This window comes from Podarcis tiliguerta, assembly GCF_965153285.1.
Source record: "Podarcis tiliguerta genome assembly, chromosome: 2".
Lineage (NCBI taxonomy): Eukaryota > Metazoa > Chordata > Lepidosauria > Squamata > Lacertidae > Podarcis > Podarcis tiliguerta.
In genome coordinates this window covers 117,463,964-117,488,972 of record NC_139535.1, presented here as the reverse complement: position 1 = coordinate 117,488,972, position 25,009 = coordinate 117,463,964, and the positions used below count along the sequence as shown (strand labels likewise).

At 46.5% G+C, this 25,009-nt stretch overlaps 3 protein-coding genes across 14 annotated transcripts in view; 1 reads left to right on the top strand and 2 right to left on the bottom strand.

Annotated features, from left to right (window-relative positions):
* STAC3 (SH3 and cysteine rich domain 3) overlaps positions 1-417 on the bottom strand; it is a 31,910-nt gene extending 31,493 nt beyond the window's left edge. The window contains exon 1 of one of the 2 annotated variants that reach the window (XM_083428308.1): positions 95-417. The gene's annotated coding sequence lies outside the window, so the exon portion shown is untranslated. The remainder of the gene's footprint in view (positions 1-94) is intronic. The other variant, XM_083428310.1, reaches the window with a different exon arrangement.
* Positions 418-3,546: 3,129 nt separating this feature from the next.
* The window catches only part of R3HDM2 (R3H domain containing 2), a 130,469-nt gene continuing 109,006 nt past the window's right edge, over positions 3,547-25,009 (bottom strand). For 6 of the 11 annotated variants that reach the window (XM_083428206.1, XM_083428208.1, XM_083428213.1 and 3 more), the window contains 10 exons: positions 19,044-19,286; positions 17,619-17,745; positions 16,278-16,513; positions 14,108-14,265; positions 12,049-12,149; positions 9,821-9,990; positions 9,561-9,708; positions 8,847-8,947; positions 8,065-8,149; positions 3,547-4,359 (listed from right to left, as the gene is read on the bottom strand). In XM_083428206.1, coding sequence (XP_083284332.1) covers positions 4,019-4,359; positions 8,065-8,149; positions 8,847-8,947; positions 9,561-9,708; positions 9,821-9,990; positions 12,049-12,149; positions 14,108-14,265; positions 16,278-16,513; positions 17,619-17,745; positions 19,044-19,286 — 1,710 coding nt within the window. In that variant the 3' untranslated portion in view covers positions 3,547-4,018. The remainder of the gene's footprint in view (positions 4,360-8,064; positions 8,150-8,846; positions 8,948-9,560; positions 9,709-9,820; positions 9,991-12,048; positions 12,150-14,107; positions 14,266-16,277; positions 16,514-17,618; positions 17,746-19,043; positions 19,287-25,009) is intronic. The other 5 variants (XM_083428207.1, XM_083428210.1, XM_083428214.1 and 2 more) reach the window with 1 other exon arrangement.
* Positions 6,859-25,009, top strand: part of LOC310671889 (inhibin beta E chain-like) — a 168,432-nt gene continuing 150,281 nt past the window's right edge. Inside the window, exon 1 of the mRNA XM_083428312.1 lies at positions 6,859-6,926. The gene's annotated coding sequence lies outside the window, so the exon portion shown is untranslated. The remainder of the gene's footprint in view (positions 6,927-25,009) is intronic.

Here is a 25,009-nt window from a genome sequence, read left to right as displayed (position 1 = left end):
ATGGTTCTAAGTTCTGGGACTGAGAGGTTTATGCCTCTGTGAGCCAAGAGCAGATGACAGTGGTGGAGGCTGGAGAGAGAACAGGCACACTTACCTTCAAGAATAAAGGACACACACTTCCTGCAGGTTAAATCCTTCCAAAAGTATCAGGCAGTCCCCACAAACGCAGCTCTCCCTTCGTCCTGCCCAACATCTGTCTTTAGAGATCCATGGGGGATAAAGATTTTCCCCTTCCTGAGTCTTAGCATGTAAAAGTTTGCCGTCCCAGCACCACAAAGAACTTGAGTGACAGGAGAGGGGGAAAGACAGCTGCCATCTATTGGGAGGGCTGACATGGAGAAATTGGACACTGAAAAGCAGCTTGAACATGGCTTGTGGGCCAAACTGCCTGAGACAGCAACACAAAAGCTCAGCTGGGAACTGAGGAGGGGAGGGAACTGTTCAGATATTGGCATAGAAATGAGACAGATCCATTGGCCTAGGAGCTTTTGAACAGAAATCACTGCCTGGGATACAGCCTCCAACTGACCTCAATGCTGCAAATAGTGCACCTTGACAGAATATCTCAGGCCATAACATAGCATCGCAGACAGCTAGCCAGGAACACACAATCCCACTGGGCTTCCTAATTTTTCATAGATGCCTTTCTGTACAAACCTATCTTCCTTATGCAAGAGTGCAGCCTATCAATAACACGTAATGAACAAGTTTGCTTTCTGTTCTCCACTGCCTTTAACACCTGACAGATTCTGCAGCCATCCTGACCATTTTTTCTCAAGTTTTGCATGTAAAGCACCTGACATCAATGTTGATTCAAGAAAAAGGAAAGCAATGTTCAGAGCAGAATTTCACTCCCCCCCCCCCCCCCCGCAATCTAGCTCTGTAAAGGGCAAGGCATCCTATTTTACACCAGCCACAAATATTTACTTGCTTTTCGCCAACCAACCCAATAAAGGAAATCAGAGGATCAACATGCTTCCTAACTGATGCAGTTTAACTTCTCAAGCCGCAGGCTAGCTCTAACAGACCGCCGTTTCCCTTGAGTTTCACCCATGAAGTCTGGATAGAGATTACGGAGTACACAGAGCACAGGAAGCTGCTTTAAACCCTGTCAGGAGATTTGTCCCTCTAGTCTGGTACTGTCTAATCTGGCTGCAAGCGGCAATCTCAGGGTTCCCAGCACCTGTTAGCCGAGATCCTTTGCTTAAACTGGAAGTGCCAGGGATTAAACCTGGGATGTTCTGCATGCTATGGTGAACAACAAACTGACCACATCTGGTTGTCGAGCAGATTAATCATATGCACCTAGAACTTCAGAATTGTATTTCTATGTAAAGTGCCATATACACTGTACGTATACAGTCCAAGACTGGATAGGTTTGTCTTTTTAAAAGGCCCTTGCCCAATGAAAGGAACCCACATGTTTTAACCTACCTATTATAGATAATAATTAATTGGGGATGAGGATGGTGATAATGATGATGGTGTGTGTGTGTGAAGGCTGAGAAATAGGAGTTTGCTTAGGCATCCCACTGAGATGGCAGAGGAAATAGATTCAAATCAATGAGCATCTAGATCACAGCTCAGGATCTTAGTCAGTTGGAGAACTGTAAACTGCAGCAGCAATGGGGAGGAAGTGGCTGGGAGTTCCAATGGTCAAGGGTTGGGGAAGTGGCACCCCACATAGAACTGTGTCCTTCCACAAGGCTAGAAGAAGAATGAATTGTGAAAAATGAACAGACATGTCATTTCATTACTTTGCATTATTTATATGGGGCTAGATTCAACTGAATAGTTGTACTAGCCTGCTGAAAAGCCCCCACAGCACAGCGGGGCTTTCCCCCTTCCCTCTGCACCCCCCCCCCCAAAACCCTGATGTGAAATGGTTAAGCTAAGGAATATTGCACTGGGAATTGGCATCTTGCAAAGAGCATCACAAATAGAAATAATGGTGTGGACAGAAACAGCATGTCTCTGGTTATAAGGGTGGATGGGGATTCAATTCACCTGGCCAACTAAGTCAAAATAATCTCTGCCAGGAAGAAGGATGGATCTGCCCCAGGTCTCTGTGTGCTACATTTTCACATGGATGAAGATTATGATTCTAACATCCCAGACTTCATGTCTCTTGCTTATGTATTTTGTCTAGTTTTAATTTCTAAACTTAAAAGATGTGGAAAATGAATGTTGCCTCGATGTTACAGTCTCCAAATCTGGAAACTCTTACCTCTAAATCCTAGATGTGCGGTAGCTGCTATGGTGAGCCACAGATGTTCAAAGGTATTCTGGTTTAGCATTCCATCACATGTTCCTGGGCTGAACCTGAGAAAATACACTGGGGTCCAAGCTAAGCCTTGATCTCCTTAACCAAAGTTTTGGCTCCATATCTTGAGTAGGTTTTCCCCTGCCTGATTCCTATTGTAGCACGTAAATAGAAACTTGCTTTTCAACTTCTCTTTTGCTAGCTGCAGAAGAAGAAAGATTTTGGACTTTAACCTTGCTAAGAGCCTTGAAATGTCTTTTTTTCTTAAAGCCACGTAATTCAAAGATCATACTATTGGTCGAAGGTGGAACTAGTTGTTACACTCAATGAAAGGTTGCTACCAAAATCACCCCGGCCTTGGGTTGAGCTCTCCCTGTAAAGTTTAGCCATTCTTAGCCAAGATTTTCCTCCACCCCTATTAGGCAGGCAAAAGTATAAGTTGTATAGATGTCATGGTGGGGTGCTTCTTCAGCAGCAGACTCATGTGCAGTGAACACCTAGCTCCCTTCTCCAAATGGGTGGCATTATTTTTATTTAAAAGGACTGCAGAAAGTTGTCTTCATTTTTTAGCAGTATTGTTTGCTAAAAATTGGAAGCAAGCCTAAGCATACAGTCAATTCATATTTGGCCCTTAAAAGATCTACAACCTAGACAATGTAATGGAATAGTAGTCATATGTGCTTTGACTTCAGAGGAATACACCTGAAGTTAAGCGTGGTTTGGAAGCTTGAGATAATGAGGGAAAGGTGAGAATCTCTCACGGTAAATGCTGGATGCATTCGGATGTTAACCTTAAATCAGAGTGGACAAGCATTGGGCTCATACACTCTCACTTCCTTCTCTTCCTCCAGTGAGGGAGGACACTGGAAGCACCTGTTTCCATTTTCAGCTAACTGCAATTGGTCACTGTACCAAACCGGGACTTCATACATTACACTTTTCTTACCTGATGTGTCTTTGTAACAGGTGTCATTTTGTACATTTTTAAAAATGAAAAATAAAAGCGCAGTAGCCAGGACCAAAGGGATGAGCTTCACACAGCGTTTCACCTGGTTCTTGCATAGGGATAAAACTGCAGGGGCTTCGCTGCCCTGCTATTCAGGTACCCAAGCGTCAAATACCAGCCCCCTGTCCCTTCCTGGATAATTTTCCAACAGCTCTCCACCAACCTCAGGTCCAAGCAACATGCCTGGGTTAACTCTGGTGAAAGACAACGTTGCCAAGCCCCGAGGGTCTGAGCGCTGTGCCATCCAAAAGAGAAAGAGAGGCAGGGAGGAAGCAGCTTTAAAGTGACAGACGATTTTTTTTATATTTAAAAACCAAATAATAATATTATTAATAATAAACCCAGATTAAATAAAATGTACAGTGAACATACCCAGCCAACATCTGTATGTGCAATTAAATACGGCTCCGTACCGCGGCACAACGCTGAACGAAAACAATATACACGTGTTCCGGAGAGGGGTTGAGGGGTGGGACATGTTCTTTCACGCAAAAAAATAAAAATAAAAAAATAAAAAACAGAAACCCCCAAAACAAAGCAAAAAAATCAATGTCTCTCTCTTCATTCTGTCCATATAAATATCTCCAGAAAGATTCCCCCCTCCCCCACCAAAAATAAAAAGGGGAGGAGGTGCAGGTGGGATAAAAGGAGGAGGGTGGTGGGGGAGGGCAGAAGAGGGCAGCCAAGGAGGCCCGAGAGGCCAGTCCAGTGTGCTTGTTGCCCCCTCCCCGCCCCCCCTCCGCCTGCCCCTATTGGGAGCTGGCCCGCTCCAGCACACGCAGGTCGTAGTTCTTTTTGGCCATACGCAACTTGAAGCAGCTAAGTGAGTTGTTGAGACGCAGGGAGGCATTCTGCGCTGCCAAAGGGCTGGGGAAGACGGCCACAATGGTGTATAAGGCAGCAAGGTCAGAATGCCTGCCGTTCTCTGTAGTTCCATGGTTGTTGTCGCCTCCTCCTCCTGGACGCCCCTGAGTCTCTTTGAGCCACTGGATTTTGGCACCAGACATGGCAAGTTGAGTGAAGAGCTTGTCGGCCTCTGTACGCGTGATGCCCTCAGGTAGATCAGTCACTTCCAATACGCGGCCCAACACTGTAGGGGTGGCCATGAGGGAGAAAGGAATAAGAAAGAGAAACACTTTCAGTACCCTTGGCGGCAACAAAATTGTGGGCAGAAAAGTGAGCAACAGGACCTAGAACTCTTGGGTCCGGCTGTCATTTTGGCCAGGTCTTATGGGTTGGAGTCACAGCTCATTTCGTCAGCCATACAAAACTGGGGTTAGACATGTTTTTCTGTTGAAATGAAACAGTAATAAAACCTGTTGCTGACTCCTCTAGGATAATAATAATAATTTATTTATACCCCGCCCATCTGGCTGGGTTTCCCCAGCCACTCTGGGCGGCTTCCAGCAGAATATTAAAATACAATGATCAATCGAATATTAAAAGCTTCCCTAAATGATAAACAAATGAGCATGAGGCAATTGAACAGTTTGTTCCCCTTGTCAAGCAGTGCCAACTTGAATAAAATATTGGGGGAGGGGGCAGGCAAACCCTGCCCCACATAATAAATCACAAGATGCAGCAACATACTCCATTTATACCACACACATTCACCACATGCCTGAGGTGTAGTCAAACTGCACTTACCAGATGTATTGCAACCACAGCTTAGTTCAAACAGAAGAAAACTGGCAATGATTTTCACAGGTGGCAATACTGTAAGCCAACATTTGAAATCATCTGTACAAAACAGTTTGGTGCCAATGTTTCTGGCATTTAAATATGTTGTTGTTGGCATATCTGATATCTCCGTGCATACTCCACTTGATTACTACGTACCAGAGTATGTTAATACAACAGATCTGTTCAAAGCCCAGCCTGATATAATAAGCACGCTATCCTGGATTGCCCACAGTGCTTCTAAAGTGCACCAGGCCATTCTCAGGATTTTTGAGAGTGGATCTGGAGGGGTGCAGTGGGCGACCAAAGTTCAAATTGCTGCTCAGCCATGAAGCTCAGTAGTTGAAACTAGGGAAGTCACTACCTTTCAGTCTACCTCTCATCTATTATTGAAATAGTAATAGTTTCAGATCAGTGGTACCTAAAGTCCTAAGGAGAACCTTAGGATCCTTTCTACACTGTAAACTTGGCTTCTATCACTTTAGTTGTGGGGTCAACCTCCAAAGAATCCTGGGAACCTCCGCTTGGTGAGGTGCTAGGAATTATCCACAGCTGTTGTGAGAAGAGCTCAGGGAGGCATCATCTCCAAGGTGCTGGTGGTCTGAATGGCAGGTAAGCAAGCCAGATTGGAAGTGACGTTGTGAGGACAGAGCACTGAGGATGCAGAATCCTGATCCTGTTCAAACATAGCCTACACCAGCTGGCACCCTGAAGCAGCCACCTTGCTGAAGCAGTAGTAGGCTTTTCTGTCCTTAGTTCTGGGGGTTCCTGGTCCATTAAAAAACCCACAGGCCACAATCACAATCAATTGTTGGTGCTTTGAGTCTTTGACAGACGGCACTGTCAGTTTCCACAGAACCTTATAAAAGCCAGGGCACATCCCCTCACATACTCTTAATACACCCCAGACTCATCTGTCTCCTTTCTGCGTCCCTGCCCCAGTCCATTTCATATCACTAACTAGTTCCAACATTTCCCTAAGCAATTTTTAATTCAGCCTTTTCTCCTCCTGCCCCAGCTCCTACACAAATCCCATACTACATCTCCAAACTCAGGTAAATTGGCCTGGAGCAATCAGGGCCTTGTGGTCCACCTTCTCCCTTTCAACAATCCTGGTAGGGATATAATCAAAACTTTGAAGACCCTTGACTGTTTACAGACTAATTGCCAATCAAGCAAGGAAAACATCTGCCTCTTCCCCCATGGGCTCCCCCACATGGTCTGGGAAACATTGCTCTAAGCAGAAAAGAATTTTCCTCTCCAGTCAGTGCCAGGTTTGCTGCCAGTCATTTTCACAGATTGCTGTGCTTGAGGAACTGGGCACTAGAGCCAGCGGTTGTGTCTTGGCAGCAGCTCCAAATCTGCACCCCAAATAAATAACTGCATGACAGTTCCAGTTTCCAGTTAGCAGCAGCAGTGCTGGGTCTTGGCAGGCAGGATTCTTTGCTAATATTAAACAGGCAGAGTAGCAAATATAGCAGACCCACCCCAGGCTATTTTCCACTGGGGGGTGGGGGATGCAGGTGGAGAAGTTTCATGCTCTAAAGAGACTCTTAAAGGAACAGCAGGACATCACCGTGTAGTTTGTTTACAGAGGGGCATTTTCAACACTCCTCCTCATTTACTGGCAAGTGGGTTTTACTGGCCGGCTTAGCTCAACCTGTCCAAATCTAATTGGCAAGCTTTAGCTAAGCTCATATTACCTCTACCTCTCCTTCAAATCAGAACCAGTGATCCTGTGGAGGCAGTTGGTGGATGGATGGCGGCGAACAGATTGAGGTTGAACCCTGACAAGACGGAAGTATTGTCCTTTAGGGACAGGAGGGTGTGGGTGTGGGGGCCTCCCTGGTCCTGAACAGGGTAACCCTGCCCCTGAAAAACCAGATGCGCAGCCTGGGAGTCATTTTGGACTCACAGCTGTCCATGGAGGCACAGGTCAATTCTGTGTCCAGGGTAGCTGTCTACCAGCTCCATCTGGTACGCAGGGTGAGGCCCTACCTGCCCGCGGACTGTTTTGCAAGAGTAGTGCATGCTCTGGTTATCTCCCGCTTGGGCTACTGCAATGCACTCTACGTGGGGCTACCTCTGTAAGAATTGAATAGCACCTTAAATATATAAACTGATTCCCTTCCTTTAAAGACCTGAGATTTTTTCCAATAAATACTGAAGTTGGCTTCTGTATAAAGAGTTTGATGTTCAGGGCCAAGCAACTAGAGGCCTATGTTAAACTAATCCCTAGAAAGTATTTAGGCTGCAATCCTGTACATGCTTTTACCTTGGACTAGGTCCTTTTTACTTAAGTGGGCTTCCTTCTGAGTAGGCATGTAGGGGGTTGTGCAATTAGCAGCAAGTGGGGGCTGGCCCCGCCTCATGCTCCCGGGCTGTATCCTCGACTGGGGGCTGGGGGGCATGGCTGGCAGAGGTGACAGGTTTGCCTTGGAGTGGAGCATTTTTTATCAGAGCTGTGAAGTTCAGCCACACACCCTCCCCCTTGATTTATTATTTTTGGAGTGTGGAGTCAATGCTGTTGCCCTTGTTCAGATACCATGGGAATTTGTAAAGGAGGGTGAAGTAGCCCCATTTGTGGGTGGCACTCAGCATGTTTGTCTGCTGAATCCTTCCAGGCTGCTGCAAAGAGCTCTGAAAGGGCCTCTCCAGCTCCCAGCTAGGCAAATGTTTGTTTTTTGTAGGAGGGAGACATGGCAGGACAGGAGAAGCCATTTTCTGGTTCACCTCAGGCAGCAAAATGCCTTGGGATGGCCCTAGCTGCTCTCTTGGCACCCATGGCCAGCCTTGAAAGAAGTTCTGGCAAAGGTAAGACATGAGTCTTTCTTGCAACTGGAGAAGACTCTCAGTTGGTCTGCTAGAACCCTATCCCTTTAACCAACTAGAGACTAGTGGATGTGAACACCCTGCTAGGAGGAAATAATAAATGCTTGAGTTTCCCCATCTTCCTTGGCTGGATGTGAGTTGGACAGATGGGTAATTCCCATTCAACTGCTTTCCCCAGTTTAGCATTTACTCCACTACTCTGGCACTGAGCATAAAGACAAATCTAGAGATCTGCTGTGGGCGACACTGATGAGGCCAGTGGAGCATGAATTTTGTCACTTGCCTACATCACTTGTTCCGAGGTCCGTGGATGCAGACTTGAGAGCCTGTTTCTTGCTTCGATTGCCATGCTTCATCCCTGTTTGTCCCTGCAATAGAAGAACAATAGAACTGATAGCGTGGGACACTTTCACGCTTGATCCTGTGCCACCCTTGATATTTCAATCTGGCCATTTCTGTGAAAGACCCCAGTCTGAACTTTAGTTTTCCCATCACAGTAAATAACTTTTAGTTCAGGCTAAATTATACACAAATTATACTGCATATTCATACAATGCACTTAAGCGTGTAAAGCCATTCACATGTGTTATCTTGGCCATCCTTGTAATTCTGTACAATGGGCCTATTACTCCCACATGGCCAAGACCACCTGGGGTATTTATGTGATGAGACCTAAGACTTCTATCTCCTAGCCCACCATGCTGCACCTATATCACATCCACACTATGTTTCTCACAAGACTGACTGATCAAGATCAGGTCTGGGGTTAGCATCTTATGATTCTACGCAGGCTTTGTCTGGAGATGGAGCTAAACAAAATTCTAAGGATGAGAACCTGGTTGGTTATTCCATCTGCAATCCTAATAGGGAAGGAGGTGGAGATTTTTACAACAGGAATGGGGGCTGTGTATATGGCGTAAGGGGCTCTGAAAGCAGCTGTCCTAATGCAGCAACACACATACAGGACTAGAAATAGCAGAAAGACCCCATATGTACTCCTGCCTTTCTTCTACATTCCCAACTTTACTATTATCCACCAGTGACTCAACCCATGTCCATTCTCACCTGGTGTGCTGTATAGCTGGACTGGTTGTGCAACAGAGGTGGGGGGCAGATGGAGAGATTGTATTGCAGTGGCTGGCCCAGCAAGGAATAGCGGCCATCACCTGGGAAGAAAGAGAGCCAAAGAGAGGTTGAAGAGGGCAGTTGCACCTAATGTTCAAGAAGAAGCATCTTGAGCAATCATTTGTTTTCTTTTTCCCACACATACAGGGTTGAATCATTTCCAGCTTAACAGCACGACAAAGACATTCCAAAACCTGTAAATTGCCAGTGTTCCTGGCGTGGTAATAGAGGTGGAAGGCTTCCCTCTGGACAAAGATTTGACATGGAAGCATTTGAATTGCATCCAACTCAAGTCTCCAAAGATTGAAAGGTTGTGGTGGTCATTCTGCAGCATGGACTTTAATAAGGAACTGCTCACTTTATAGCTCCTTACGTGTCTCCTGTGAAGGTTGGTGTTTATGCCCTGCAGTGAAGCAGGCAGAAATTAGAAATGCAAAGGAACTGTAACTACCCACAAAGCATCTTGCTGGCCATTATGACATCAAACAAGAAGTTCCTTCCTTTGTGAGTCTTGAAAGCGAAGGTTCAAGCACACACTACTAATATTTATTGATGCAAAGGTTGCTGCAGCTTCATCATGGAGTTTTCCTCTATTGTAACTAAAATTCTTTAAGTTCTTTAGCTATAACAAGAACTCCCCAGAGTTGTCCTTACCTTGTGCTGGGCCCACAGGCCGGGGGAACTGTGTAAGGACTGGGAGGGGGCTGAGTCCGGTGCAAACGCTGTTGAGACTAGTGACAGGTGAAGGTGTCGGTGACTGTGTGGGGGATGTGATGGGACTGTTCAGCTGGGTGCTGTTGGCCTGGAGGAAAGAAAAATATAGAAAGCAAGGTTATAAGGTGGGGTGGGTGCCATCAACTGAATTCAACCTAACCGTTTCCCCCTCTTCCATCAGATCCATCCCCATCCTCTACCTGAGCGCTGGTGTCTGGGTTGTAGATGTCTCCAGGCTTCTGCCCTCGCTGGTCCAAACTGTAGTACTTGCAGTGGTTCCATTGCACCATTGAAGGGTTCTGGGGAGGCTGAGGGGCATTGGGCACATTGAGCTGCATAACCACAACACCAGGTCCTGCTGGAGACACCCCTATAGAGGAAGCCAGGAGTGGGGAAATCATCATCATATGCATAAGAACACTATGTGAAATTTCCACCCTGCTTTCCTTCCCTTTCTATCCTCCCACACCAATAGGAGCCCTGTGAGCCTCATAGTTACTACTACTGCATTTACGGTGCCATCAGCATAACTGGCTCTTTACAGAATTAGATAAGCAAAGGCAAGTTGCCTGCCCCAATGAGCTTACAATCTAAGTAGAAGAGAGGTGAAATTGAGCAAGTGCAGCATAGCGTGCTTAAACTTTGATACAGAATCTTCCAATTCACAACCGAAGGAGGAACAAAACTGCTCTGAATTAAAAGAACAAACCTTGGCTACAGCTCATAGTTAAGAGAGGAGAGAACTTAATAACAAACTCTCTTAACAACAACAACACCACACTAAATCAAACCCTGGCTTAGTTCAGTGATGGGGAAAAAAAAGACAGGAGAGGAGCAAAAAAGTGGCTGACAGCCCCTCTCCAGGAGTCAACACAGACCCAGTAAGCCATAGTGGGCTTACCATGACGTGCAAACACGGCTATCAGGGAAAATTAGCTCTGGTGTTGGAAAGCTAGAACACAGCTCAGTGGAAAATGTGCAAGCTTCTGCTCCAGTGATGTTATTAGCAATAGTTAAGAAGAGCCTGCAGCAGCCATAAGCACAACTCATCTCCCTTTACAGAAGAGGCAAATGACTGATCTCAGGATATAGGATGGAGAAACAGAGCCATAAAACAAGATGTCCATTATACCTGGGACAACTCAACAGATTCTAAGGTCACTGTGGTCGCTCCAAGTGGGAAAGAATTCCTTGAGAAGAAAGGCATGTGGGAAATGGTGACCCTCCCAACTCCAGTTTTTCCAATTCAGCCCCTTTCCACAGGCTCCACTAGGCTGACTGATCAATTTCCAGACCAAGATTTATAATCCTACAAGTGCCTGAACTGGAGGCAGGGCTCAATGGAATTCCCATGTCAAATTTTACTCTGGTGATGAGCTGGCATTCCCACTGCTCCCATGGGCAGCAGTCTAGCTTAGCAGGTGGAGGCCTGGCCACATGGCACACAAAACTCTCTTTCTTCCAACACTTTGCTGCCACTTCCTGCTTCCTAGCCACCTGTCACCTGAGATGGCTCATTCTGCCCAACAGCAGCAACTAAAAAAAAACTAAGGACTTCTTCATTTCCAGGTTTGGAATGGACAGCTGGGTACCCAAGCAAAAGATGCTGTTTGTGGTAGCCATTATTCTTATCATAGCTATGAACAAATGTATATGAATACTGTACACTGCTAAGTCACAATTGGTGGTGGTGGAGGATGAAGGCTTTTAGCAAGCTTCATGTCATTTCACATGAATGCACTTACTACAGAAAAGCTCTAAATAAATGAATAGGAGTTGGGGGTGTTAATTAGGCAGCCCCAAATTTTTTCACAGGCATTTCACCCTTTTCTTGGGCTGCCCTGTTGAACATTTCCATTTGATCTGCCTCGCTCCTTCCCCTGCTTCCCAGGGGGAAACGAAAACATTTTACCAGCTGAAAAAATTAGGAAAGGTCTGAACTTTTACCACATCTTCAACTAAAGAAATGAGGTCCAAGATATAGTTATGTACATCTTCCTTATATTTTCCAGTGGGTGCAGAGCAGGCGACACCATATCTAACTTTGAGCCCCATGGTCTGTGAAGGATGTTTGACAGGATGTCCCCCTGCCTCTGAGCCTGAATAGGACCGACAGGAGATACATGACAGACCGGCTTTGAAAAATGATGGGCGTTTTTCACAGTGACCACTAGATCAATACTGCACCAAACACTGGAAGCTGGGAGTTTGAAATCAAGTGTACTCTTGATCTCATGATGCTCGAGTCCAGCCTTCTGACAATCTTTAACCAGATCACTGAGATCTGGTGATGGATGGTGAACTCATAGCATTCTGGTTTCAGTGTTTTCTGCAACTTTGTACATAGTGTGTGTGTGTGTATGTGGGGATTTTTTGGGGGGGGGGGGTCACATTCTGCTAGGCTAAGTAATAGAGTAAACTGCCTTACCTGAATACTGCTGCTGCATCTGTGGTGGGCTGCAGGGCGAAGGAGACTGCGGCATCTGATACTGCTCTGCCCCAGGAGGCTGCAGGAAACCAACCGAAGGGCTGGGAAGGAAATAGCAAGATCTGATGAAGTAGCAGAAGCAACAGGACGGAGACACCAGCTGTGCTTTCCTTGAGAGACAACCAAGCCCAACTGCACTGAGTAATTTCCCGCATCATTCATCAGTTTAATGCTAATTGCTGTGATTCCTGCTCCGATCATCTTTCAATTAAGGGGAATGCTTATTCAGTGCTTCAGGGGGTAGGGATGCCACACGCATTCTCATCCTCTTATTCTCGCTCATACACAAGGAAGCTTTCCCATCCCCACTCCCCTTCTCTAGCTAGTTGTTTCTCCATCTTGAATCAAAGAATCAGAGTTGGAAGAGACCCTGAGGATCATGTGGCCCATCCCTGGGACTACTCCAGCCCAAAGGGATGCAGGTGGGGCTGTGGTCTAAACAACTGAGTCTCTTGGGCTTGCTTTCGTGCAGGAAAGCACTGCCTGCACCAGTGTCAATAACCTCCACCATTTGCCAAGACCACATCTCTACCCCCCCCAGCAGGGGAGATGGAGCAGAGTTGCATAGAAACCAGCTGGGCTTGCAAAAGAGGGACAGAGGACTTGGCTTTGCTAGCCTGGAGAAGCAGAGCACTCCGTCCCCAATCTACCAGGCCAACTGGCTTCCACACTCTCCATGTAGGAAGTGGCTTCATTCCACCTCTGGTAGGCATGGAAGCCAAATCAGGTTGATCAGAGCAGTGTGCTCTTTCCCTGCTTCACTGGTTCCATCGCTCGCCTTTATGGAATTCCTGGTCATCAATGGCAACCAGGAGAGTGATTAAATAGTAGATTGATTTTTGTCCTCTCTGAGAGAGGTATACTTATATAAAATTAGAAAGGGCAGCCAGAGAGGCCTGTAGACCATACATGAAAAGGGTATTGGCTCTTACAACTCCCTTCAAACATCATCTAACTTTGTGCAAGTAGCCAGATTTTTCCTTAAGAATGATTGTCAGCTTGAGAGAACATCACATATTGTTCTTTCAGCAGGGACAAAAATGCCAGTAACTCCTATTTCTCATTTCTGTTTCCTAGGGCAGAAACTGGGAAAGCCAAACTGTGACCCCTATTAGCAATTCATTGGGGTTGTCATGGCTTTGAGATGGTGATGGGGAAGCCAGTTATGGATCTGGACAGCAACCCTGTTGATCTCTTGGAAGAGGTTCTTGCACACTGGATGCCCAACTTCGCAGATTGCTTTTGTTGCTGCACATTTTTATTGTGCTTTTATTGTTGCTTTGTACTGCATTTTAAACTACTGTGATTATTATAATCTTAACAGAAAGGTGATATACACACCCACACTCACACCCACACCCACACACCCCAGACCTATTCTGGTTCCCTTTTATCTATTTTCTTAAATTTCTATGCCTACCAACTTTGCCAATGAACCCTCAAGACAGCGTAAAATAAAAAGCAAACAGTATAAACTAGTCAGCTCCTTAATTTTGGTTAAACAAATCCATAAAACCGATTTCTGCAAACACAATTTCAAAACCAGACTCAAGAAACATACAAAGGGCAGAATGCAATGTAGTGCTAAGGAGATGTCCCATCAGTGCAAGTATTTCTGCTTTCCCGACAAAATGGTGTCACCTTTTCTCCCCATGTGCACTGCTCTGGGGATTCTCCTAGCCCTCCATAATAGATTGGGGGGGGGGAGTGCTGGGGGGCATGGGAAAAAGAGATGGGGAAGTCCCACTGCACTGGCAGGAGTCCTTGCTCTGGCTTCCACTAGCAGAACAGGTTAGTTGCATGCAGTCCAAGGAACTCAAATAATTCCTTCTTCCTTCCACCAAAAGCCTGCGATGACCAAGGTAAGTTTTGGTTCTGAAAACCCATCAGGAAGGAACCCTGCAGACCTATTGAAAAGGGGAGTTCCAAAGAGAACCTATGAAGGCTCTGCTCCGAGTAGAGAAGGGACACTATACAGGGCTTTGGCTCAAGCTCTTACCTGGTGCCATTCTGCTGGGCTGGCGGGATAACACTGTAATAAACTGGCATCCCCCCAGCTTGTAGTCCTCCTTGTACAGACTGGTTTGCTGGCATCAGCACAGGCTGCTGAAAGGGCTGTTGGACCACGCCCTGAGACTCATTAGCCACTGGAACCTGCTGGCGGAGGGCAGAGGGAGAGTAAAGGGAGAGAACCTATTAAACGGGGGAAAGACAACAACATACGGTAGTTTAAGGGGGCACTGAATGCAGAAAACAACAGTGGAGGAACAGTGGGACACCTCCTCCAAGATCTGGCCTTTAGTAAGTGCCTAGGTCTCCTGCTCTTTGCTTCCAACACTTCGTGAATTCCAGGGCTTTGCTTTCACTTCACTTCACTTCTATTTCACTTCATTTATTTTATTTTACCAAACCTTATCTTAGTCCAGGACAAAAGCCTGAATACAAGGTGCATATGGTAGTAACTGAAAATGAAAACTAAACATATGTCTCTGACTTGTTGTCCTTGTTGCATAGTAAGATACAAATGAATCCCGGCAATTGTTATATCTTGCCAAGGTACACCTAACACAGGAATGGCAATGAAAAGTTGATATAATTTGAACTGCTGGAACACACTCACTAGATAGCTACTCACTTTAAAATAGGCTGTTGTGCTAAAACACTTTTGTACTGCATGGGGCACATGATCAAATAAGGCAGGAGTGGTGAACCTGTGGCAATCCAGATGTTGTCTCACTCCAGCTCCCATCAAGGACAGTGGAATCTGGAGCCCAGGAACACCTGGAGGCTGACCTCTGAGAGAAAGCTTCTTTTGCATCTTTTATGTGGCTCAAACAAACAAATGAATTGAACCATTGCTGCATTTATAATTTCTGGTCATGTAATAAGGATTTTTAGAATTCCCATTCTACTGTAGATTTTAGGTAAGCCTTTAGCACTTTTGCAGATAAAGGGCAGAGTTCCTAGGGACATTGATGAAATTTGCACAATTCTTCCCTCACAGCAAGTGTACTCCAAAAAAGGCACTCCAAGTTAAAAGTGTGTGGTTGTTTTTCAGGTACACCCCAGCTGGGAACTTCATCCGCAACCCAGAAAACTGCACAACTGACTTCAAGGAGCCCTTGGGGCTTTATACATCTCAAGCCCTCTCCCCTGCCTAGTAAAATTAGGCACGGTCAATTGCTGAGGTGTTTGTAATATGGTGGTTTGTAATGTGGGTCAAAAGTACAGACCTTTCAATGTGTGCTATGTAGGCTTCAGGAATGAGCCCTGTAAGTTTTCCCACATTCGGTGCAACTCCTACCATACTGTTACTACTAATCACCTTGTGGCTTTGAAAAAGCTTCCCAGAACAGGCATGGCACTGGGGCTTCCGGGGGGGGGGGGGGAGGGTGTGATGGAATACAAAACACTCATTTATACAGGCCTTTGGAAAAGGACTTAGGGAGTTCAACTATCTCAATTAGGTTGTCACAGTTTACTTTCAACATCAGCAGCAACCTCTGGTTGCTATCTGCAGTTTCTGGATCTGTAAAACAGTTCTGATCTGTTTCTAGGTTGCTGTTGACCTGTTATGATTAACAGAGGCTGTTGCCAAAACAGCAATCCTGCATCAAGTTTGCTTTCTCCCCCTATTTAATGTGCAGCAAAACATGCCCATCCCCTGATGTCATTAAGTTATACATTTCTTCATTCCATCTCACATTTTGGGCCTACAATGGCAGCGGATGCACAACACAGAGATGCCGGATGAACCCAGAAACATAGCAAGCTGCCTTATGCTGAGTCCGACCATCTATCCACCTGGCTCAACAATGTTGACATTGACTGGCAGCAGCTCTCTGGGCTCTTGGCAGTGGGCATTTGCAGCCCTTACAGGAGATACTGGGGATTGAACCTGGGACTTATTGTAGGCAGAACCACGGCTCTACAATAAAGGAGGGGGAAATGCAAAAACTAGAGATGGTGCTGCTGTTTTAGTGCCACGACCAGTCCTTCCGTAAGTCACATACCTTGAGTTGCACCTATGCCTTTGAAGAGCATGGGGCAGCTTTCTAAACTATCACAGGGATCAGAAGATTGCATGAATTCACTTCTGACTTACCAGATTGCCACTTCCAAGGTCCCTTACCCTCACCATATTTCTTCTTTCTTTTATTGCCACTCACTTGATATGAAGGCAGTGAAGTGTACTGGGTCATCAGGCCTTGCATCTGACTGCCCATATTTCCTCGCTGGTTGCTAAGGAGGCTCTGGCTCTGAGACTGCTGCACACCCATCATGCTTTGCATCTGGCCACCCATGTTGCTGCGCTGGTTGCTGAGGAGGCTCTGGCCCTGTGATTGTTGCATTCCTATCATACCTTGGTACGTCTGCTGCTGGCTGGACATGATTGGCTGTAAACCTGCATCGGAGCAAGAGGCTGAAGGTTAATACTTTATACCAGTGGGATCTGCCTGTCTCCTCCAGCATTACGTGGTCACTAAAGCATGCCCAATCCTCATTGGCCTGTTTTTTGTTTTTTAAGGAGGGGAGCTGTCCCCTCGGTTTCCCCCCCTCAATATTTTTCCTGCTTCTTCAAACTTGGCAATTGCCTCCTCCTTTGCATCTCAGTGGTCTCACTTTGGTTAAACAGCCATCATATTTAAGCACTTTAGGTGGCCAACAGTATATATGACTGGTGTCCCAGGAGGACCCCTTCATTACCCTTCATATGCATCTCTTGTGTATGCACACGCATACAGGTGATGCTGTGGTCCAAACCACCAAGCCTCTTGAGCTTGCCGATCAGAAGGTCGGCAGTTCAAATCCACGCGACGGGGTGAGCTCTCGTTGCTCTATCCCAGCTTCTGCCCACCTATCAGTTTGAAAGCATACCAGTGCAAGTAGATAAATAGGTACTGCTGTGGCGGTAAGGTAAACAGTGTTTCCATGTGCCTCCGTGTGCCAGTAGCAGTTTAGTCATGCTGGCCACATGGCCTGGAAATCTGTCTGTGACAAACCCCATAGTCGCATTTGACAGGACTTAACCATCCGGGGTAATTTACTTCTACATTATATTATTATTATTATTATTAATAATCACAGACGTATGTCATTCACATCTTCCTTGTAGACCAGAGATTCAAATCTCAGAAATCTTTAAATGAACGCTTCCTGACAATCAACTCAAGCGTTAGTTGATTAATTCACCAAAGTTTACAGCCCTTCTGTGTACATATGTTTTAGATCAATTATCAGACCCAAACAAATGTATGTAAAATTGAAGGGCAGTAATAGCCTCAACTACCTATAACCCAAGGGGACATAGGCCTTACAGCTAGCTACATTCACTCTAGCAAAGATTTTTAATATGCAATGACCTGAGCTCTATAAATAGGCTAACTCCCCCTTGGCTCCAAGAAAGGGCAAGCTGGCTTGGATCTCCCTCACAGCACTAGAGCACTGATCTCCCGCTGCTGCCGCCCCCACTTGTTCCTTCTTGGATGCTGCACGTGCCGCCCCCTTACCAGGTTGCTGCGACTGCTGAGGCAGCTGTTGGCTGCGCTGGGGGCTGTAGGCCACCGGGTGAGAGAGAGGTCGGTATTGCTGGCTAGAGTTTGGGTACTGCCCGGGTGGGTAGTAAGAAACCTGAATCTGTCAGGAGGGGGAAAAAGCAGTCAGTAAATAAGACAAAGGACATAACTGTAGCAGAGCTCTGGGCTTCTGACTGACAAGCCGCTCAAGAGGACACCAGTTGCAGCAAAAGGTTAGCCTCAAGGGGACATCAGCAGGAGACACACGGTCACAAGCACGTGAAGTTCAGACAGACACACAGGAGTAGCCACAAGGAACCAAGGATCCTTGGAGAACCCTCAAAAGAGAAAGCATACAAGCATTTGCAGAATGACAGCCTCTTGCTACACCCCTCAAAACAACAGCAGCAGCAACAACAACAACAACAAAAAACCAACCCTCTCACACTTTCTGGGCTTTTCTTACTCAAATGAATACACAGATAGGGAAAAGAAAAACATGGCTTTGATCAACAGACCAAGCAGTCTCTGGAAATTCAATTATTTCAGTTAGGCAGCATCCAACTTCCATCTTTCATAGTTGGGTAACACCTGTGCAGCTTTGTAGGTGGGGGTGGAGTGGAGTGAGTAGGTTCTGCAAGAGCAAATGAGGCTGAAAACTCTGCCCAATGTTCTGTCCATTTGCATTTCTTACAGCAGAAATTATTGATCTGATGTTTCCTATTCTAATCCTATTTTCCTCTTCTGATCTGTCCTATTCCAATTAATTCTAGAGGGTTCTGGAAGCTTCTCTGTGTGAAAGGAACAAGCAGAAGGTTCATGATGTTTGGGTTATTACTTCAGAAAAGCTGATTACAGCTGACTTAAACTGGTTCTGTTATCTCTTCTGTCAAGGTCATGCTGACTATAATAGGCCAGAAGGAGCCTGAGTTTCACTTTCACTTTCTAACTCTCTTCCTTCTGGTGTGGTATTCTGTATATAGTGTTAAGGTTTAGTCTTATTATAACTTATTGTAAGTTTAAGTTAAGTCTGCTGCAACTGGATTTCTTACGGGCAGTGCCAATCCTGAATGTATTGGATTTGTGACCATTTTGCTCATTTGCCTTCAGTAGCAGTAAAGCTCTGCTGGATGAAATATAATTGCCTCTGGTCTATTTTTTGGGAATCCTGCAACGTGTTTAAGTTTTTACTCTACACTGGAGTTCTGCTCTGGATCATTATTGAGTAGAATTCCATGACATACACCCCTCAAAGCCTAAGCTAGCTAACTTGACCCAATGCTTAGATACCCTTAATGCTCTGCCCAGCTCAGGTCTACTTGGAATGGTTTTCTGCACCCCTTTTAGGAACTCCTCCTCATCATCATCATTTGATGTTCACTAAGAATCTCTTTCACACATGCACACACTGTCACTTACTTGCTGCGGGGGCTGCATATAGCTCTGGGGCTGCAGAACCTGCTGGGCTGGGGCTGTGTGTCCCGAGGCAGAGTAGGTGGAGGCTGTGATTGGCTGCCCAGGAGAAGCCATGATGAATCCCGTCTGCTGAGGATGCTGAGACATGATTGGCGGCTGGAACATGGATGAGGACGGATCTGGTGCTTCTGTGGAACCCTGGCGGCTGAGGCTGATCTGCCCAAAATGGTTGCTGAGCTCATCAGCCTGTAGCCAGAGGACAAGAGAAGGAAGCACTGAGTAACTGTGACCTCAAGTTGTTCGCATCAGCAGGTACATGGAACCCCAACAGCCCTCCCTCTCCTGAATGAAAAAAGGATCAAGCAATCAGCACAGTGCCCAGGAAAAGTGTTCTTAGTGTGAATATCAAGAAAAACAACAATGAAAGTGACCATTTGACTTAAAGGCAGATGTGCCAAAGAAACAGCACTTGGAGAATTTGGCTGAAACTCGAGAAGGGTGGGGGAAGAGATTACCCAATGATCCTTCCTACCACTTTAGTGCCTCAATGCTTTGTCCCTTCACGACACAGACCAATGCAAGTGACATAACATTCTGGATACTCTACATAGGCAAGTCGCCTTCTCTTTGACTTCTCATACTTGGACACAATCAAGAACTGCCACCCAACGTCTTATGTAAAATAAACAGGCCAAAATTTGCCTAATTCCTGTATCAGTGGGAAAGAAGAAGGGGGCTAAGGCAGGGCTGGATTAACCAAAGATGCCAACAGGTACTTTCCCTATACTACGGTTGCCATATGTCTGGGTTTTCCTGGGCACGTCCTCTTTTTCAGCATTATAATCTCCATCCAGAAGATCTTCGTTGCTCTCTCTCTCTCTCTCTCTCTCTGTGTGTGTGTGTGTGTGTGTGTGTGTGTGAGAGAGAGAGAGAGAGAGAGAGAGAGAGAGTGTTTCCCTCCTCTCCTTTCTTGGTGGGACTCCCACCAACCTTTCCCCACCTGGCTGCTCCCCATAGTGGAAGGGAAGGAGGGTGCCGCAGCTCCAAGGGGGAAAGGTGGCAAGTCAGGTGCCGCGAGGGGACTTTCGGCTGCAGGAGGTGGGCAAGTGGACCCAGAAGTGGTTGCATCCATTGAAGCAATGAGATAACACCACACGGGTTGGTGGTAGGGGGAAGGTGAGGAAGAGGAGGGGGTGGGGAGAGGCTGGACAAATCTGTAGGATGGCACGCAAGCTGGGAAGCATGTTCTGGGCACTGGGCAAGGCAAGAGCGCAGTGCGGCGAAGTTGCCCGGCTCAGGATGCATTTGGACTGCCAGCTGCTGTGCCAGAGACGTGGGGTCTGGTGAGCAACCCAGAGCTCCCTCTCTGTCATCCTGCTGCTGCTGCTCAGATGGGACACAGTGGGGAAGAAAGGTGCATGTGGGACCTGCAGTGGGAAGGGAGGCTTCTTTGCTTTTATTTTTTGGTGGGTGAGTGCAGAGGAGGCCGAAAAAGGCAGTGCCCACAGGGGAGGCCTAAGCCAACAAGGGCCTCCCGTTGAGGACGCTACCCTAGCCCTCAGGAATGGCTCTGACCTCCAGACGCAGCAATAACCATCCTCATCCTTATTTTTAAAAATAAAATTTAATTTAAAAAAAATCCTCCCCCCTTTTTTGGTTTGTTTAATCATTTTTCTTTTCTTCCTTTTCTGTGGGGGAGGGAAGAAAATCCCTTTCTTCTTTTAAGTATATCTCCCCTTCTATTTCTACTCTACTTTCACTGACATCTCTTAATGATCCTCCCCATTTTTATTTTTAACTTTCATTTTGATTTTTTACCAAAATTATTAAACATTTCAGTACACCTTTTATCTTTTACTGCACGCACACACACTAGTACTACTATTTTTCTTCCTCCCCCCCCCCTCCCAGCCCACCTACAAATGTGTCCTGGTAAATGTGTCCTCTTTTTTGCTCTTTGAAATATGGCAAGCCTACTAAGATCTCTCTTCTGTGTATGAGACAATGGATTCCTTTGAGTGTGCTGCCACAGGTGACGAGTCCCCACTTATTACTAGGCTACCATGATGCAGGAATCAGCTGCCAATGGCAATTTCCACCTCAAATAAACGTAGGTATGTTGGCTTGCCACATGACTGTATAAATGCAATGGATGTGCAATTTCCTCCATGTTATTGCTATTGGAATCGAAACAAGCATTATGTGAAACAAACATGCTATTATGCAATAAACCCTAAACAAGTTGTAGTATGGCGCCTCTGTTATAAGATCATCATCTAGAACAGGGGCAGGCAATGTGGTGCCCTCCAGATGTTGCTTGAATGCAACGTCCACAATCCCTGACCACTGGGCCATGTAGGCTGGACCTGATGGGGTGTTGCAAACTAATGTCATCTGGGGGGCCAAAGGCTACCCATTCCTGATCTAGAATATCTCCACTGCTAGACACAGCATGACTCTTCCACTCCACAAACAAAATAATCATACTGACCATCTTGTGACAGAACAACTAGGTTCTCTATCTTGCCACAGTTGGCTCATGACACTTTGCTGCGGTAAAATGCAGATGGCATCCCTCTTGCTGCCCACACCCATCCATTAGCTAACAGGGTATTAGGTGGCATGGTCTGTCCCAGCTTCTGCTAACCTAGCAGTTCGAAATCATACTAGTTCAAGTAGATAAATAGGTAAATTGTGTTTCCATGTGCTCTTACACTTGTCACGGTCCTCCGTGTGCCAGTAGCGGTTTATTCATGCTGGCCACATGACGCTGAAAGCTGTCTGTGGACAAACGCCAGCTCCCTCAGCCTGCATGATGAGCACCGCATAGTTGCCTTTGACTCAACTTAACTGTCCAGGGGTCCTTTACCTTTTTACCTTTCAAATAACTAACACAGTCTGGTTCTCTCAGTTTTAAGGCCTGTGTTTTAACTTGGGGATTATGGTGAATTTAAGTTTCCTTGCATATTTATTTTGATTTTGATTTCAGGGTTTGTTTTTGATTTCTATATGAACTGCTTTTATATATCTTTCATGTGAGCTGCCCAGAAAACTTTGGGTTATGGGGCAGCATACGAATGTTAATTTAAAAACTCACTGGAAAATTCTCCTGTGCAAATTGGGTTGAAATGACCAGGAGTTGTGGAAACGCTCTTCTGCAGCTCTTGTTCATTTCAACGAGGCTCGATACGTCAGTGTACTGTGACCAGATCTCCTTCCTGCTGTCCTCAATGGTACCTGAAGTCTGCCTGCCTCTCATAGGAAACTGACTGTACTTTGGCAGAGGTGCATAGCTGTCAACCGTCCCTTATTTGGCGGGAAACTCTCTTATCCCAGCGCCATGTCCCGCTGCTGTCCCAGATTGATGATGTCCCTTAAATTTCCTGGGTTTCAAAGGAAGCAGCTCCTCTCCCTCCTTCCCTGCCGGCCAGGGAGGAGGGAGGCTCCAACTGTGTTGCTTGGCTGCCCGGCCTGCCCCACTCTGGCCTCCTCTCACCAGCCTCGGCCCCCAGGAGCCCCTCCCCACTGGGACTGGCGGGAGCCTCGGGCCCTTCCACCGCTATCCTCCTCGCAGCCGCCAAACTGAGCTTCTCTGCCTGGGGCCTCCCCTTTGCCCGGAGACACCGCCGCTGCCTCTAGGCCATACTGCAGCTGCACCACCGAAGGACCCGGATGAGATGGGCAGCCTGGCACGGCCTATGAATTGCTGAGGAGCCTTGAGAGGAGAGCGGGGGCAACCATAGAGAAAGCAGTTCAGAGAGAGGAGGAGGAGGCGGAGGTGCGGGCAGGTGTTCCAAGGGCTAACGACAGAGGGGGAAAGCGGAGGAAGGACCGCAAGCACTTCTCCCATAGATTTGTAGTGGTAGACTAGCACAGATGGTCTGATCTGTGGGTTTACTTCGGGCACTATTCCCCCCCCCCTTCCTCCCGCCCCGCCTGATGGAACTGAGAGCTACAGACGGAGCATGAGAGAAAAGATACAGAACTGCAGCAGCATCTTTATAGCTTGGACTTCGTTTTGCGCAAAAAGTGCTTGCTGCTTGTAGTTATTTAATTGCAGTGTTTCATCGGCTGGTGTCTTGAGCAGCAACCTCTGGAAACGAAGGGCTAAAAACCGGCGCTGCTCTCCCAAATCATCTGGTCCCTTTTAACTTCGCATTTCAGTTGGTTGTCTAAAATCCCTTATTTTGGCTGCTGATCCCTTATTTTTGAGGCTGCTGGCCCCTTATTTTCAAATCTGTAAGTTGACAGCTATGCAGAGGTGCAGAACATAAACCAACCAACCCTTCATTATGTATTTTAAATGCTGAATATTTAAATGGTTAACTCAAGATCAAGAGGCAGAACTGCAGGAGCATCAGTTCCCCAAAGGCAGTCCAAATCATCAATGTGCTGTGGGAAAGAAATAGGAGGAAACAAGGTACACCATAGAAAGACAACTCAAGCGCCACACAATCTGGATAGTAGACTTCTCTTCCTCCACCTCAACTACCACTCTACTGATTGCAGGCTAATCTGGAAATCTTGCCAAACTCATTTCCCCTACATAATATTCATGCACGCAAGGAAAGTAAGATAGGATGCAGCCTAAGACTCACAGAGCTCAACACTGTTTGCATCAGCTAAATCAGAGGTTTTCAACCTTTTTGAGTCTACGGCTCCCAACTACATTCTTGCTGTGGGGCTCAGGAGCCCAGTTATGTCACCCCTTGCCTGCAGAGCTGGCAGCCTCTCACGCTTTTCGAGCACCCTCCCTTGTGGAGTATTCCCTCAGTCTCCTCTCCTCTCCCCTCTCCTTGAGAGTCCTTTGGGCAGCTGCTGATGCTGCCCATGGTCTCTGAGCTGCCCCACCCCACCCCAAAGTGAGGCGTCTCCTCACACTGCCCCACAGGGGCCTGGGACTTGTCTGTCCATTCTGAACAGCAAGGGCTGGTGGACTGGCTGACTGGGCTCCCTCACCCACTTGCCTGCTTACTCCAAGGCCGCCTCAGCTCCTGGCAACCAGCACACCCTGGCCAGCCCCAGAGTCACCATTCGCCAGTCAGGGCTGCAACAAACAGCTGTGCAAGACTTTGGGAGGCAGAGACGCGACAGGGTATCAGAGGAGGGAGGGAAGGAAAGAGGGACAGAGGCCAGTGTTGCCAGCTGCACCCCTGACCATCATTCAAGGCACCCCAGGGAGCCACGGCACACCGACTGAAAACCACTGAGCTAAATGTTCTAACCCCACATTTGCCAACTGCCTTATTAGTCAGATTTGATGACCTGTATGCAGGAATATCATCAGAAAAAGCACTATGCAAATTGAGGAATTATACAGCAGTGGGCAAAACCAAGTTTATCCAACTGTAACACATTACAGCCATGCCCTCTGGTGGCTGCTACGGCCACATCTCATGCAAAACCAGGAAAATGTCCTTTGGTACACATGCCCTATTAGTTCAATGTGTTTCACCTTCAGCTGGTCTCTCACAAAATTAATTTGGGTGTCAAAAATTAATTAGTGAACACTTTCATGCAACTGCATTCCAGACAAGTGGAAGAGGCCTGCTGACTGAGGAAGACACTTCATTTTCCCATCCACAATAATATTGCTCTTTGACAGCTCTGTAACAGGAGCTTCCTTTTAGGAAAGACATCTGGGAGCCATATAAAAACTGAGCAACAATTGTGCATTTGTTGCATTATAAATAAAACGCCATGAACACACTTGAGAGATGGAAATTCTGTCCTGTTGAAGCAGAGCCCACCATCATCCTATGTAGTAGTATTTGTGTGTGTGTGTGTGTGTGTGTGTGTGTGTGTATGATGCTTTTATTATGTACCCAAAGCGAACAAGCAGCTAACAAAATCAGCACTGGAATGCAGCACATTCTTTATTATGCCAACGAGAGCGAGAAAGAGAGAGATAAAGAGAAAGAGAGAGAGATAAAGAGAAAGAGAGAAAGAGAGAGAGAAAGAGAGAAAGA